General features: G+C 42.4%; 1 protein-coding gene across 1 annotated transcript in view; it reads right to left on the reverse strand.

The window, feature by feature from the left end:
* Positions 1-9,653, reverse strand: part of HEATR1 (HEAT repeat containing 1) — a 34,732-nt gene extending 25,079 nt beyond the window's left edge. Inside the window, exons 1-11 of the mRNA XM_058021004.1 lie at positions 9,637-9,653; positions 9,260-9,438; positions 7,383-7,599; positions 6,355-6,496; positions 5,707-5,808; positions 4,678-4,818; positions 3,887-4,098; positions 2,624-2,757; positions 1,814-1,922; positions 1,343-1,453; positions 839-956 (exon numbers count right to left, since the gene is read on the reverse strand). Of these exons, the coding sequence (XP_057876987.1) occupies positions 839-956; positions 1,343-1,453; positions 1,814-1,922; positions 2,624-2,757; positions 3,887-4,098; positions 4,678-4,818; positions 5,707-5,808; positions 6,355-6,496; positions 7,383-7,599; positions 9,260-9,401 (1,428 nt within the window). The 5' untranslated portion in view covers positions 9,402-9,438; positions 9,637-9,653. The remainder of the gene's footprint in view (positions 1-838; positions 957-1,342; positions 1,454-1,813; positions 1,923-2,623; positions 2,758-3,886; positions 4,099-4,677; positions 4,819-5,706; positions 5,809-6,354; positions 6,497-7,382; positions 7,600-9,259; positions 9,439-9,636) is intronic.
* Positions 9,654-16,595: the final 6,942 nt, after the last annotated feature.

Here is a 16,595-nt window from a genome sequence, read left to right on the forward strand (position 1 = left end):
ATGCCTTTGTTCTGCACGCCTTGTGTTTCTGTTAATCCACTTGTTACTCAGGCACAGAATCTGTGCCTTTGTTAAATCAGTACAAAAATACAGGAAGTGCTTCTTTCTGTAGTTTGTCATGTTTGCTTTCAGTCCTTCAATCATTGCAAACAACAGCCATAATACTAACCAGCTCTTCTAATAAATTCCTTGGCCAGATCTGTTGTAGCAATGGTTATTCTGTGTTAGGCTGAGTTTCAATTGCTCTTCAGAAATGGCACAGGAAGAACTCTGAGGTCACTCTGTTCTTCCCTGTTACCGACTGCAAACATTCATAAAATCAGTGCAAGGAAAAGGACCAAGCTATCTTCTCTCAACAGTGATTAAGTTGTTTCTCAGCTTTCCCAAAACAGACTCTGCCACTGACAACATCCTTGAGGCCTTGCTGGGCACCACTGTGTTGTCACTATTGACCCTACAGTGTATGTAGTGGCCATGTGTCTAAGGAAAAAAATTATTGGTAGCAATTGGAGCAGGTGGAAACGTATAAATTCTAACCAGGGAAAAAATCTCATCCTTAAGAGTCCTTATGAAAAAAAACTTAAAAGACCTGATAGCTTTTGTTTAACCACAATTTTGACCAAGCTCCCTCCCCCCAAATATTTAATGAAGTTAGGATCCTTTACTTTGGTATTGGGTTGGTTTTTTTTCTTGTTGTTGTTGTTGTTTTGTTTTTTCTTTTTTTTGGTAGGAATGGTAGATAGTTTGTTCATAAGGAGTAATAGAGAGCAGAACTAGATTAAAAATCAGCCTTCTGACAGTATAACCATTTAAGATCTAGGATCATAATCCTACCTACCTTGTACTTGCCACAGCTTAATGAAAGAGAAATAAATTGATGAAAAAGGTTTTGGTCAGCCTCATTTGTGCAATCTTCCAGGTGCTTCTCCAATACAGAGTCTAAGGCTTTAGGATACCTGCCAAAAGGCAAAACCATCAATATATTCTGCAGAGGATTATAGAAAAACATGTATTTACAGGAGAAATACAGGGAAAACCAAGGAAACTGAAGGATTTGCAGACCACTAGGAGACATAATGAGCAGAGAAGGTCATGCCACAAAGTAAAGAGCTATACAAAGCCAGTAGGTCTGTGTCCAGGTATTACAGTGATAACAAAATATGTAAGGACAATCAGTAAAACAAAATTTGGACAGAGATTAGGAGTCAGTTATTCCTTTTGTATCTATTTCAGCAAGACTACTTGTAGTAGTACAAGTACTTACTACACCGAATAATCCAAGATCATAGCTGATATCACCACTCTACAGACTGTGGGTCTGTCACAGAAAAATGGAACTTACTTTCTCTCAAGAAGTCTGATGAGAGGAAGGATCTTTTGATTGAGTGCAGCCATTTTGGTGGGATTAGATTCAACCTCTGTGCCACAGGAGATAAACTCTTCAAGAAACTTGCTAAAATTACAAACAAAAGGAAAAGCCACCATGTTTTGCACAGTATCTTTTCATTACTGTTATAAAGCACAGTGCTTAACAGATTAGGAATAATATACATTATTTACTGCAAGTACAGATTTGCTGCTGGCTTCAAGTTTCCCTCTGTCCCACAACTATTCCCACAAATGCTAAATTAATGACTCTTCTGGGTTACTGAATGTTTAAATTTCAAAATCCACATCTGGATTTAACTTATGAACTCATAAAAACATATAATATAATGTTGATATAATGCTAATGCCATTGTCAGGAATTATTTATTATTAAACCAGAAGTGACTGCGCTACTGCATAGGAAAAAGAACTGAAGTCAACTCACGAAGCCAACAGGGAATCTAAATCCTTTTCCAGTGGTATACTCTCAAGAATAGCTTGAAGATGCTTGATATAAATGTCATTTTCTGTCTCCTCGGATTCTTCTTGCTCCTCTAAGAACAATCATAGAAGATGAACAATAGTTAGAGAACAGTCTCCTCATACTGATAAAGCAAACAGCTTCTGCAGCATCATCCTCTGCTGAACCAAGCACACAGCTTGAAGACCACAGTGCTCATCCAGCACTAACTCTCTGTGATCCATTAGCAATGCTTTATACCAATGTCATTAAAATGCCAAAGCCTGGATTGCTGCCAATAAACTCAAGGATGCTTTGGCATGTTCCACATCTGCTGCTAAGAGCTGTGCCAGCAACTCTCTAGAGCATTCCTTGGTGTGAATCTGGACCTTTTGAACAAAACAGCTTCCCCAGTCATGATTCAGCATTACAAAGCCACAGTGCAAACAGATTCTCTAGCACAGACACAGGCTACAAGTGCATGCCAGCCAGCCTTGCTGCCCCAGACTGTTCCCAGGCACATTTAATCACTGGGTAAACACAGTTGTCCCTAATTAACCACATATGGAGTACATGCAATCTACCCAAGATTTCATAGTATTACAATACACCTCTAAGAAGAAAAAAAAAGAAAGAAGGAAAAGGAAAAAAAAGCAAACATACAAAAGCTCAATCAGGTCTTCACAGGTACTGGCACAGTTTCAATGGAAGAAGCAATTACACAGCTGTGACATCTACCACAGTTATCCATCCTAAGGCTGATCCAAGTTTTACAAAGAACCTGTGCTAACTTACCTGTATCACTTTTCATGATGGTGTGAACAAGGTGAGGCAACAGGTAGCGGAGGAGAGGAGAGATATCATAGCCTGCTGACAGGCCTTGCAAAAGTGGTACCAGTTCTGGGCTTTTGCACAGATAAATAAATGGCCTGCACAATTAAAAGGGAGAAAAAAGAAAAGTGTGTATGCTGATCTGGGTTACAAACACTTTCAAAACTATGCAGATTTCACGAGGATTCAATTTTCAGCATCAGGTAACAGCCCCATTGTAAACAAACACTGAAAAAATTCAAAGGGCTCCACTTAATGCCAGATGTTTACTGGCAAATTTAATATCCAAGAAGAAAAGAGGGTACTGCCAGCCATGTTGAGCACAGCTGCTACAACGGCACAGTGAATCCACCTATGTTTTTTACAAAGCTGGTAGTAAAAGGAAAAATACTTGTATGAATTACAGAAGATATCCTCACACTGCAAGGAGCATATCTATCCCTCAGAAGCAGCTAAATGGATGAGAAGTAATTGTGCAATGACAGATCTTCTGAGGAGAAGCCATTTCCCTTTTGGCTCACACAAAGCCTCACCTTGTCTCCTTTTACACCCACCTGGCTGGATGCTGCATAACACATCAACCCCACACCTGCTCTTTTGACAAACAATCCATGACAGTGTTTAAGCATCTGGCAAGTAATCACTCTATATATCCCTCAGAAGATTCTTCCTATTGGAATACTCCTCTACTCCTCTCTGCCAGCAAGCAGATTCCTTGTAGCATGTGGGACTATGTTCAAATGCATGTTACCAGCAGAAGCCAACTGTGCCAGAGCAGGGCAGACAGATGGATGGGAATCCACCACACAAGCCTCCAGGAGAACACCTCACCTGAAGTGAGACCAAACAAGGGGTGGTAGAGAAACACTTATCCTTCAGGTGTTAAACTACACCAACTCAAAGCCCTTCCATTGAAGGGGCAGAACCTCTTTGCACTTTCCAGAAAACCTCTTACTTGACAGGGTTCAGTTTTGCACACTGGCATCAGTCTCTTACTAAGAGAAGCACCAAGAGATGACCAGCTCACACCACTGACACTCCTCTGCTGCAGTGGGCATACAAATTTTCAAAGTAAGCCAAAGGAACTTGTAAGCCCTCTGAAATGTCAACTACAGAAACTTCTGACAGGGAGGTATCCCTTTAATGCTGAGGATATAAAAATTGCAAATTATCAAAGCACAGTTTGGAATTTTAGAAAGTGGGAAAATCTGATTCATGTAGACTTACTTTTTCCCAAGTTTATCTCCTTTCTGAGTTTGCAGAAGTAGGTTCAAGCAAGCCAGCCCATCCCTGATTAATGAGGGCATTTTAAATAGTGTCTTGCTTATCTGCACCATCAAGGAATGCACCAAGGAAGTCTCCACTGTCACTTTTACTGTCATCTGGCAGATTATCATGTATGTTGCAGCTCTGTAATCCTGTACAGAGGATTTCAAGCCCTAGAAAAAGAGACAAAGGCGAATTTTTAACACAGAATAACACAAAAGTGTACATTAACATAAAAATAATTTTTATTCTAACATCCACAGAATCCTACTATGCTCTTTTCCATGTGTTAATGTTTAAGGTATCTATAAAATCAACTTCCAAGAAGAAAAAGCTGTCGTGCAGGATCCACAGACAAAGAAGACACATTTATTAACTACTGCTTTGTTTGTTGACAAAGCAACAACCATGGACAAGAAAGGATATTAGAGCAGGCTATCTACCCTGACACAACTCCCTCATGGTTTAGAGTGTGATAAATTTCAAAGCAAAGACACTCTTCAATCTGTGTATCCATTTCTCACAGCTCCATTCCTCATGCAGAGTAGAAAACAGTTCTTAAAGTGCTCATCTGAGGTGTAAAAAACATTATTTCCCATGGACCCTCACCTGCCTGAGGTTCCAAATCAGGCTGAGTGGTACAGTATGCCCCACACAGGATGTCCCTCCTGGAGGTTATTTGTGTGAGGTTATGTGCATCTGCAGAACACAGTGCACTTCATCACACAGGAGGGAAACAGAGCTTCACCCACCTTTTGGACATAAGGAAGCAGCAGAGAGACCATAGTGTCTGTTATCTTCTCTGCAGCTCCAAGAGCTGACACAATGGTGGAAGCATAAAACACAAGGAGAACTCTCAGTTGAGCTGAGTTGCCGGGACACTCTGAAAAGACCTGGATCACAAAAAAAAAAAAAAAATCTGTTGTTCAGACATAGGGCAAGTGGAAATGCACACATGGCTTCCCTCAAGCCACCAAAATCTTAGAACTCCAGCCTGCAAGCTCCAGCAGCTCCTGCTGGCACAACTGAAGTCATCTCCTCTGATAGCAGCAACCCTCACCAGAGGTTACTGCTCCTCCTCACAGGCAGGGCAGATGGAAATGGGTGCCAGTGTGATTAATCAGAGTAAGGCAGCCAAATTCACCTGTGATCCTGGTGCACTGCTCAAGACTCAGAGCTGGCCAGCCAAGAAGCTAAATGGTGTTATGTTTAACACCTCTTTCTACACCTGTGAATACTCTGTTACTGTGTCTGCTTTGCTTAGTTTGACAGCACATGCATCCCAGTTCTCTAAATAACTGTATCTGTGATACATCTTACCCTTCTGAGACTACAGAACTAGCTCTCTATTTGACAGTAACTGAAAACACAAAATAAAACTGCCCACCTTCTAACATTCTCAATTTCAAATTCTCATTAATATTTGAAGATGTGTATTTAAAAGACCTATGAAAACCCCCAGAAGAGACATGGAAATTCAGAGCACAGTTAAAGACTCATGGCAAGAATGAGTTTATGGAAGAAATTAAGACAATGAAGTACCCTGAGGCAACACAGTAAATAATACAGTATGGCCAAATTGTTTTGTCATGGCTCACTGGTTCTCAGTCACATCCCTATAAGAACTTCTGACAGACTGTCATCTTCACAAATTATAATACAAAAAATCCTCATACTGTTTACTGATGAATGAGTTCAAAATACTAAGAAACAGCACATTACTATAAAAACAGAGGGAAAACAAAGTGACAACAAAGAGTGCTCTAGAATAAATGAACAACCTTCACAGATCTTGCCACCAGCCTGCAGATGAAATCCATGAAATCCAGGTCTTTGTAGCAGTGTGTAATGACAGTACCCCTTGCCAGAGGGACTCCAGGTTTCTTTATACAGTGGAAAAAAAAAGCAAAGTTAGAACATTCAGAGTAAAGTGAAGCACAAAAAGTAAAAATTACTATAATCTCCAAATTAATCCTACTGATCAGTTAACACCATTGAAACTGAAATAAGTAATGGATTGCCACACACTGTTAGAATGTTTTGTGTCTACATTAAGACAGATGATGAAGAGAATAACATTTAACCTACATGGAAATAAACCTAAATTTAAGCAATTTATGTATCTTCGTAGCAGTAGCAAATACTCACACCTTAAAAGCCTGCTTTAACTTAGGCAAAAAAAAAAAAAAGAGTAATTACAGTCAAAGCTTTTTAATATCAACTTCACCTTTAAAGAAAGATAGCAGAAACAACATGTGGGCATCCAGGCTCCATTCCTGTAATTAAACCTTCCAGTACAGTTCTACAACTAACCACATAAATTGGTGGACCATATTCATAAGCAGAGTAGAAGGGTCAAGATAAAATTAAATTAAAGATTATTAAAGTCCCTCAAGGTCCTTCTATCTTGCATCTGTTAACTACTTTACCCGTATTGGATCCATCCAATGCCACTTATGAGTTGGGCTTTTTATATCTAAGAGTTGAATAACTCTCACAAATACATTAGTCTCATGATATGGCAGAACACAACCAATCAAACTGTCTTGATTGTAGAGATGAATGTGAAATCTAAAGAAAAGAACATACATATGTAGTTTAAAAATATCTGGAAGCCAAAAAGGAAAAAAGACCCCTCCACATTCTTCTCAGAATACCTTGTTACTTGTTTTTAAGCAAGACCTGACATGGTTTTCACACTGACTCAGATCTATGGTCCACCTACAGTCCAGAAACTCAAGGTAGTAGCCTGTATGTGCTACAAGAAAGAAACAGTGCTAGCATATTTTGTCCCCTCACTATCAACAATTTTAGGTCCCTGTACAACTAAAAATTACCTTAATTTCTTCTGCACAGGCTTCAATAGTAAATCAGACGTTACAAAAATCTAATATGAATCTCTCAGTACAATACACGTATAGAAAAAATGTGATTCAGAGAAGTATGTTTCAGGAAAATCACACATTCTTTCATGATAAGAAGTACTGCACTTTCTGCATTTGGATAGGTTAACTTATATAAATAAATATAACATCACAAAATACTTCATTGTTTTTTTCTTCACACCAAAACCTTGAAATAAGAATAGTGAGGGTTCATGGTTCAGTGTTAATATTGAAACTTGGCTATTTTACAAAGCCCACCTCTAAAAGCACAATATAGAAGTGCCTCTCTGTGTGCTCTGTAAGATGCTTAGGGCTGGGCAACTTTGGTGAAATTGCTTTTATAGAAAGTACCATGCCAGATCAAAATAATCACAGAAATTTATCAAAAGACAAAAATCTAATTAGCAAAGAAGAGCATCTGGCCCCATAAGGACTAAGTCTAAATGCAATTAACATTCTATCCTATTTTCAGAAAGCTGAAGTAAAATTATTCAAAATTTTTCTCACTGGGGAGAAATAAATCTTGCATTTCTAGCCTTATCTACTGACATGTAGGATATTCAGTGGATTACCTCTGAATCAGCCATTCAAGGCACTTCTGGGCTGGCTTAAGCATGAAGTAGGGGGACAGGTGAATGAGGAACAATGAAATATTCTTATCCAGCTGCTGATTTACTGCTTTAGTCTGAACACTGCGTTCAAGGCCTTTGGCTGTGGAACTAAACAAACTGGACTGGAACTCTTCAAATGAAGGATCAATGCCCATCAGCTCTTCTAAGCCAGTGCACCCTGTGGGGGAAAAAAAAATTTAAAAAATGGGAGGAAATTTTAACACAATAGTTTTTGTTCTCCAGTCCTACCCACTTACATCCAACTTTTTTGCAATACTGGTACATGTCATCCTTACAAGCAAACCAAAGAGGCCTAAGACCAAAACCTTTGATATACTTGGAACTATTTCTCAACTGACAAAGAAAAACAACATTAGCAACTATCAGCAGAGAGCTCTTGCAGCAGTGAAGGCCAGCAGCATCCTGGGTTGTGCTGTGCCTGAGAGCATGGCCAGCAGGCTGAGGGAGGGGGGAACTGCCCCTTCCATTTGTGAGCTGCAGCTGGAGCCCTGTGTGCAATTTTGAGATCATCAGTAGAAGAAAAACATTTCTGGATGTGAGTTCAGCAGAGGAATGCTGAGATGGTCTAGGGGCTGGAAAACAACATAAAAGGAAAAGGAGGAACAGCTCAGCCTGGAGAAGAGACAGTCAAAAGGAAATCTTCTGCTGTCTGCAGCTACTTAACAGAATATGGTGTGGGTTATCAAGGAGATGGAGCCACTCCTCTCAGAGATGCACAGTGGAAGGATGGGAGGACAGCAGATGCAAGCTGGAACACAGGAAACACAAACCCAATGTATAGATTTTATCTTTTTCTAATGGTGGAATGATCAGATAGTGGATCAGAGGTGCAATATTGGATAAGAGACCATAAAAACTCCATCCTCAAACTCAGCCAAGCAGTTCTAGAGTCACTATTTAAGAAAGCAAAAAAAACCACACTGTGCTGCATCAAAGATATGTTACTTAAACAGAAACATGATACCAATCTGCCTGGTTTTAGAAAACAGCTTTCTTATTCAACAGTATCACATGCCTGGATAAAAATTTATATAAAAATGGAAAGGGATAGAGCATAAAGAATTTGAAGTGTGCCAACACAGCAAAGGCTACTGCCACTTCACATTATTTGTGACCATAAGGTTACCCAAGAGCAGAGCATCAGCATGTTTCCATGAAACAAGAATTCATGTCAGAAGGCACATTGGGAGATTTCCAGTCCCAGGCTCTGCTCAAAGCAGGGTTAAAAGGGTCTCCAAAATTGGACTAGGTTGCTCAGGGCATTATTCTGTCAAAGTTTTCAAAAGAGTCACTTTTTATCTTTTCCCAACCACAATCTCCCCAGACAATCCTGTTAAATGCTTGACTGCTCTCAAACTGAAAAAGCTTTTCCTTTTATCCAGTTTTAACTCCTATTTTTCCAACTTATTCCCGCTGTCTCCTGTCCTCCAGCCATGCATGCCTGGTGCATCTTCTGGGAATATCCTCAAAGGCAATGGCAGGGTCCTATGAGACCCATCCAAAGTCTTCTCTTCTCCAGACTGACTGAGACCAGAGATATTCCTTTCATCAACTTTCCCTTATTGGGCAAATTCTCCAGTCCTTGAGCATCTTGGTGATCCCTGACTCTTCCCCATGACCTTACCCTCAATTGCCCAGAAACGTGCTCGTAGAGGAACTGGTTTTTCCAAGGACTGGAGTGATGCTGGCCAGCCAGTAGCTTCTTCAACTATTCTTTTGGCCTTTTTTGAATACGGGTTTGCCTCTCATATTCATCTTCCTCCATCTGTTTTTTGGAGTGTTTTTAAAGCCAGCGCCATCTAAGCAGCCAAACTCACCGATGGCAAAGAACGTGTCCCTGTCAATAGTCGCGGCTTCCTTGCAGGTGAAGAGCAGCGATGCCACCTCGCTGCGCTCCAGGAGGCTGGGATCGGTCTGGGGAAGCGCCAGCCGCTTCAGCTGCTCCGCCAGGGACGTCATGGCTCCGAGTTTCGGGGAAAGGAACCTCCGGAGAAAACTGGAGGGAGAAAACCACAGCAGGCCCGCCGATGGAGCAGCCGCATGCAAATAGCCGCCTCTGCCGGCCCCGCTGCCGCTCGGGCGCGCACGTGTGGCGCGGGGAGGAAGGGGGCAGAGCTCGGCGGTGACACGCGTCCCTGTCCCTGTCCCTGTGCCTGTCCCGATCCCGGCCCCGGCCCCGGTCCCCGGCACCGACCTGGCTCCCGCCGCTCCCGCCGGGCCCACGTGGGCTGCGTGCGCCGCTCACCCGGAAGCGGCTGCTCCCGAGGCTCGGGAAGTTCCCGCCCCGGCGGCGAGGGACGGGCCCGGCCCGGCCGCGGCTGTGCCCCGCCCCTGGCCCCGGCAGCGCCCGGCGAGCGGCCCGGCCGGAGAGGGGCCGGAGCCGCCGGGAGAGAGCTGCGGGACGCGAGGCAGCCCCGTGTCCTGTGGGCCGTGGCACCCTGGCCTGTGTCAGGAATGGTGCGGCCAGAAGGAGCTGGGAAAGGATCAGATCCTGTGTCCAGCTCTGTGCCCTGCAGTGCAAAAAGGACTTGGAGGCTCTGGAGCGAATCCAGAGAATATCTACAGAGCTGGCGAAGGGTCTGGTGCACAAGTCCTGTGAGGAGCACTGAGGGAGCTGGAGGTGCTTAGCCTGGAGAAAAGGAGGCTCAGGGGAACGTTGTCGTGGACGTTGTCCTAGACGGTATCCAGGTGGGAGTTGGCCTCTGCTCCAAGAAACAAGTGACAGGACTAGAGGAAATGGCCTCGAGTTGTGCTGTTTTGGATTGGATATTTAGAAACATTGTTTCACCATGAGGGTGGTCAGGCATTGGAACTGAAGGGAAGTGATGGCAGTTCGAAGACACACAGATGTGGGATTTAGGGACATGGTTTAGTGGTGGGTTTGGCAGTGCTGGGATTGGACACAATGATCTTAGAGGTCTTTTCCAACCCCAATGATTCTATGCTGAGTGTGTGCCACCTGCGGGAGTGGCCGTGCCGGCGTGTGGCTGGTGTCCGTGAGGAAAGCAGCTGTTGTGGCCATGGAGGATGGTGTCACCCTTCCAGGCAGGTGCCTCGCAGGGCAGTGTCCCATGCAGGGATCTCCCAGGTGTGGGGCAGGCCCAGCCTGCCTGGCAGCAGCCAGTCCAGGCACCAGCCAGGGTGGGAAGGCAGCAGCAATGGAGAGATGCAGACACCTCAGTGTGCCAGGGCTGCTGCTGGCTTTGTGCTGAGCCCAGCGAGGCAACAGCCTGGGCTGGGAGTGGGGATCCACCAAACATCTCTTCACAGAGAAGAGATTGTGGTGTTACATTTTATTTAAACGGTATGCTCTGTTTTATCCCTCGAAAATGTACGGTTTGTTCCAAACCTGTGATCCTCCCCTGCAGTATCATATATCTGTAATCCCATTGGCCCAGGTTTTATTCCGCGCCCACTTTGATTCTCTCTGTTAAGCTGTGCAGGGGAGACCGGGCTCTCTCTTAGCCTTATTTCTCCCTCTCTCCTCCCTCAGAAACCATGCTGCTCCCCGGGGTGGGACTCCCAATAAACTCTCATCTCATTAGCGCCCTCAGAAGCCGTGTGGAGTCTCCGTGCCTGCCTGCTGCCACCAGCGAACATAGAGTTTAGGGGGCCCCCCAGGGACTCCCCGGGAACCAACAAACAAACCAACAGCAACAATAGGTGGAACAACTAGAGTTGTTCCACTTAAGGATTTTTCCATATCAGGAATGAATGAAAGTAGGGAAAGTGCAGGACTCCCATGAGCAGAAGGTACTGAAAGCTGCAGTGATGTCTGCGGGCTACATCCTAGCTGCAGAACCAGAGAACGATGTAGACTGGAAGAGTCCTCTGATTCAGCCCCAGAGCAGGGCCAGCTTAGAGCATTTTGCTCATGGTTTTTCCCAGTTGGGTTTAGAATATCTCCAAGGGTGGAAATCTCATGGCTTGGATGAGTCTCTCATCCAAGATTTGGTTAACCTCAGATTAAAAATAAATTTCTGATGTTAAAACCTGTGATCTGTCTCCCATCAGTGTGCATTTAAGTTTGCGTGGTTCTGCACTTGGAAGTCAGCGCACAAGGCCATAAAGGGAAGGTGGCTTATGACAAACTAAGAAAAATTGGCAAAAAAATCAGAAATAAAATTTATCCCAACTGATGTCAGCAGATGGACAAAATGTTGCAAAAGGTAACAACTCCAGCACTAGTTCTGTAAAACTATTTCCACATATTGCTGAAAAGCTTCATGGCTATGACAGAAATAACAGATTTGTTTGTAAGACTGCTGTATCATTTCACAATCATTTAACATGCAGTAGAAATATGAAATACTGATAAAAGTCTGGGATTTTTTAAAATAAATCTCTGCAGAGATTTATTTAAATGCCTAATTTTATCCATTGTGAGTGTCCCCTGATTTCAACATTTTGTTATTCCTCTCTGATTTTTTTTTTTTTTTGCTTGGGTTAAACCATTGTAGGTGTGGCAGCAGAGGGAGGAAATGCAGCTGGATGTCCAACTCTGTGCCTGATGATATTTGCCAGTTAGTGTGTGTTAACTCTGTGTCATGTTCCTTCTGACATGGTGTGATCTGGAGGTAATCACAGCAATTGCTGAGCTGGTAAGAGCTGCTACCACTGCAGTTATAACAGTGTCAAAGTGTTTGGGGGATATAACTGATTTAACAGGAATTGATATTATTTTTCTGATGGTTCTAACACTTGAGATTCTGATCACCTAGCAAAGGAGCTGGCTGGGAGTGGTGCAAACCAAAAGGCCAGGTTTATTGCGCTTCTTCACATTCCCTGTGGCTTCTGTGTATCCTTTTCTTTCCTGAAACTTTCACGTGACCTTACTTTTAGCATAACTTAAAACCTCCAGAAATATGCATATTTTCATGCCTAAAAATACCAAACATATTGCAAGAGGCAGAAAGTTGGTTCTAAAACAAGAAAACTAGTCTTGTTTGTTTTGTGTTCAGCAACAGGGTTCATTATTTAAATGCTCTAGCCAGAAAGATAAACTGGAAGTTGTAAAAGCTGGAAAGTGTTCAGGTTCTGTTTTTTCCCCATGGAGAGCTGCAAGACAAAAGTTTTATACCTTTGTGCTTTCTGTTCCATCCTTGTTTGGTTGCAGAGTAAAGTTGGGATTTCCCTTGGAAGTTAATTGGAGGAACAGAGACACCTTGTGCAGAGGGAAAATTATTTGTTCTTAATTTGATTATAAACAAGTGTTTTGTGGAAAAATATTAGCTCATGAAAGTCTATTAGGAAATATGCTTAGTTGGCATTGTAATTATTCAGTGTTGAAGCTGAGCCTCACGGAGATTTGCACCATGCTGGACTCTAAAGAGGTTCTTTTTGAACTGAAATCCAAACCTATTTCAAGTAGTCCCTTTATTTTCTCATGGCATGTGTAGGTGAAATTCTGATAGCCACACTGCAGCTGAGATCACCTCTGCTGATGGCTGCTATTAAACTGCAGACACACGGTTTGTGGTGCTTGGGAGTGGGGCTGTGGCTGAGCCTCATCCCCAATGGGCCCCAGCTGTGAGCAGCAGGTGAGCAGCACTGAAGGCAATCAGAGCTGGAGTGCCCAGGGGCACTGACCAACCACCAAAGGGAACAGAGGCACACAGGTGCAGTGCATCAACATGAGGGTATAAAAGGTTGGGCTAAAGAACAGGAAAATCAGATGCTTGCAGCCTTCTGCAGTGTTGTGATGGTGCTCTGTATGGGCAGCTCTTTGAAGCTTTCTGATGTGGTAAGGTGTTACTCTGCTTGGGCAAAAGCATAAAGCCTTCTGAAATTGTGTGAGGATACTCTGTGTATTGTAGCATCTCAGTCTCATCATCTCAACTGTGATGTTAAATTGCATTTGAAAGAATTTATTGCCTGTTAAAATTCTTAGGGTCTTAGATTATAAATTGTCATATACTAATTTTAATTGGGAAAAAGGTGATCTGTTTCAAGCATTTTCTGTATGTTATTCACTTGTCAGCATTGGTATGTTTGAAAAGGTTTGATCGAGAAAGGTAAGTACTATGAAACTTTAAGCATTCTTTGATTTTGTAAAAGTACCACCACTAAGTTTGTGGTACTTCTGGAGAAAATATAATGGATGTCTTTATATAGATAAAGGTCTAGTCTTTATATTCCTTTTTTTTCCCAACTCACCCCATCAGCTGTGCATTGAGCAGAGCTTCATCTACCTTGGTAAGTAATGCAGCCCAGCAGGAGGAGATCTGTAGAACGAAGTGGTGCTGAAGAACATTCATCACACTATATGCATTTCAGAGGTTTTATGCAGGTCTGATCAAACCCCTGTGAGTTGCACTCCTGGAATGCATCTTTCTGGTCTGGCAAGAGGTGGAGGAATTTCATGTAGAGAAGAAAAAAGATTCTCTTCCGATTTAAAAAAAGGGACTGCTCAGTAGTGTTCAATTGTAATATGTTAGAATGAATGTGAAGGAATTGAGTGCTACCTATGCAATTTACTTTTTACATACCACATTATAGTGCTTGTATTAAATACTCTTAAGCATTCTCAATTTATTAATTTACTAATGTGCTACTTCTTTTTTCCTTCCTGCACCTCCTTCTGTAACTAGTGAGCCACCATGATAAATGATTCTGAAGGAGAGAGAGACGAAAGCTACCTTCCCTGTGCTTCCCATCACTTGCTAATAATCTTGGTATGTTCCCTGGCATTTGTCCATGCTGTTTCTAATTTTGGTATTTAAAATACAATCTGACTGCAGCATAATTAAGTAATATTAAAACCTTTCTAGGATATGCAAAGATTGTCACTGTTTCGGAGTATATGAAGTTCTTTAATGTTTTAAGCAAAAATAAGTTAACAAATCTGTGTATTCAATGTGGGTTTGTGGCTGCTAACTGAACTGTAAACCAATCTGTGTTTCAGAGTAGTGGCTTGAACACCTTGTTCACTCAAGGTAATCTCATTGTCAAGGAATATACTGTGTTTCACTGTTGGTTTTAGGAGACGTGCTGAAGTTTTGTAGTTTGGGAGACTGCTACTCTGAGCTAATCCATGTCCTTTGTTCCTAATTGATGTACATATCTGCTTCCTATTAGGACATTATCATTTATAAGAGTATACCTGTGGTCTCTGAATTTATAGAGTTTATCAGGAAGAACAGTGCTGCATTAATCTATTTTTCTCTATTTTCAGTTCTTTCTGTACCCTATGACAATGCAGCAGTCACCCTTCACTGGTGGGCATTGTGAAATGATAAAGCAGTTCCTTTCTGCAGGGCACATGTTGATAAGGCCTTGAGGCCATCATTCCCTTGCCCAAGCTTTTGCTAAAAGAAAAGAGATGGCAGCTGTTTTGTCCTATAGCAACGCACAGGTCTAAAATGAGGGAGTTAAGATTTCTTTTCCCTGTCTGCTTTCTCCCATAAGGGCTTGATCTTTTTACGCTTGCATCAGTGAAACTCAGGAGTAATTCTGAGGTCTGTGAAGCTGTATGAGTGCACAGCTGGAGTACCTGGAGGCAGATAAAATCAAGCATAATTCATAGACTCAGTGAATGGTTTGAGTTGGAAGGGACCTTACAGATCATCTAGTTTCAATGTCCCCATAATGGGCAGGGACACTAAAACAGATCGCTCAGAGCTGCATCCACCCTGGGCCTTTAACACTGTGAGGGTTGAGTGGTAAACACTTCTGTGGGGAGCATGTTCCAGTGCCTTGCCACACACTGTGAGGGTTGAAGTGTTTACCACTTCTGTGGGGAGCATGTTCCAGTGCCTTGCCACCCTCACATTAAAGAATTTCTTCCCAACATCTAATATAAAGCTACCTTCTTTCAGTTTGTAGCCATTCCCTGTGTCCTGTCACTACAGCTCTTGATGAGGAGCCCCTCTCCTGCTTCCCTGTATAGTCCCTCAGATAGTGGAAAGTTACTGTTACACCTATACACAACCTTCTCTCCTCTAGGGTGAACAGCCCCAACTCTTGACTGTGTTCACAGAATGGGTGCTTCAATCCTATTAATCCTATTATCAACTTTATGGCCCCCTCTGGGCTTTGTGGTCCCAGCAGTTCCATATTCTTATGTTGGGAGCACCAGAGCTGGATGCAGCACTCCAGGTAGGAGTCTCACAAGTGCAGACTAGAAGGGCAGAATCCCTGTCCTTGCCATGCTGCTTTGGATGCAGCCTGGGATTCATTTGACTTATTGGACTGTGAGCACACATTGCTTGGTTGTATTGAGTTTTTTGTCAACTGTCGCTACTCAGTGGTGGTTGAGGTTACAGAGAGTTGCAATTCTCACTGCTGGATCAGGCTGCAGGGAGAATAATTCTTGAGTTGAGCTGAAGGGCTGCAAGAAGTTTCCTTGCTAGGCAATGCATCCAGCACATCATTGACTTACTGACCACTGTGGGAGGCAGTTTTCCTGGATTTCATGTTTTCCTGGATTTCCTTAAAAATCTACTGTTGCTTCCCCCAGCCATAAATTCTCGTGTTTAGCTGCATTCCAGATCTAATAATAAATAGAAACTCTTTGGATGTAATGGTGGAATCTGTTTTGGGGATTTTACTGTATTAAAGTCTTTCTGATATGGTAATACAGACTAAAGGCTTCTAAATCAAAATTGCTGTAAAGGAAGCTTTTAAATATATCTTCTACATAAGGAGAAATAAACCCAAAATATCAGCTAGACAGATCCAGAGAAAGCATTGTCTTGAAAAGAGTATGTAATAGTAATTTTTGTAAATCCATTTGAGGTAGTCTAGTTTATCCTAAGAGCATCAGGGAGAGTAAGGAAGACAAATGGAGAAGGTAAAGAATGGAAGAAAAGAAGCTGTTCTTTCAGTGCAGAGCTGCTTGATGAATTCTGACTTTTTTGTTTGTATAAAAAGTCAGCTAGAAAGTTGGATTACAGAGACTGCATAATAGTTGCAATGAAAAGTAGGAGAATGTCTCTCATGATTGCTGTGAATGTATAGTCCTTTGTCATGCTCTGATGTTTCTTAGCCTGGGGAGTACAATACTGGGTGTATAAATTAACTGTTATTATGAAAAGGTGCCTTTGCCAGACAATCTGCTGAGAGAGTAGGTGTTATAGATCTGCTGTGTGCTAGTTGTGAGTCACATTGTGTAATGCATTGGGAGAACTTGGAAATTGGAGTGTAGCAATGTGG

The sequence above is a fragment of the Melospiza georgiana genome, chromosome 3 (assembly GCF_028018845.1).
Source record: "Melospiza georgiana isolate bMelGeo1 chromosome 3, bMelGeo1.pri, whole genome shotgun sequence".
Lineage (NCBI taxonomy): Eukaryota > Metazoa > Chordata > Aves > Passeriformes > Passerellidae > Melospiza > Melospiza georgiana.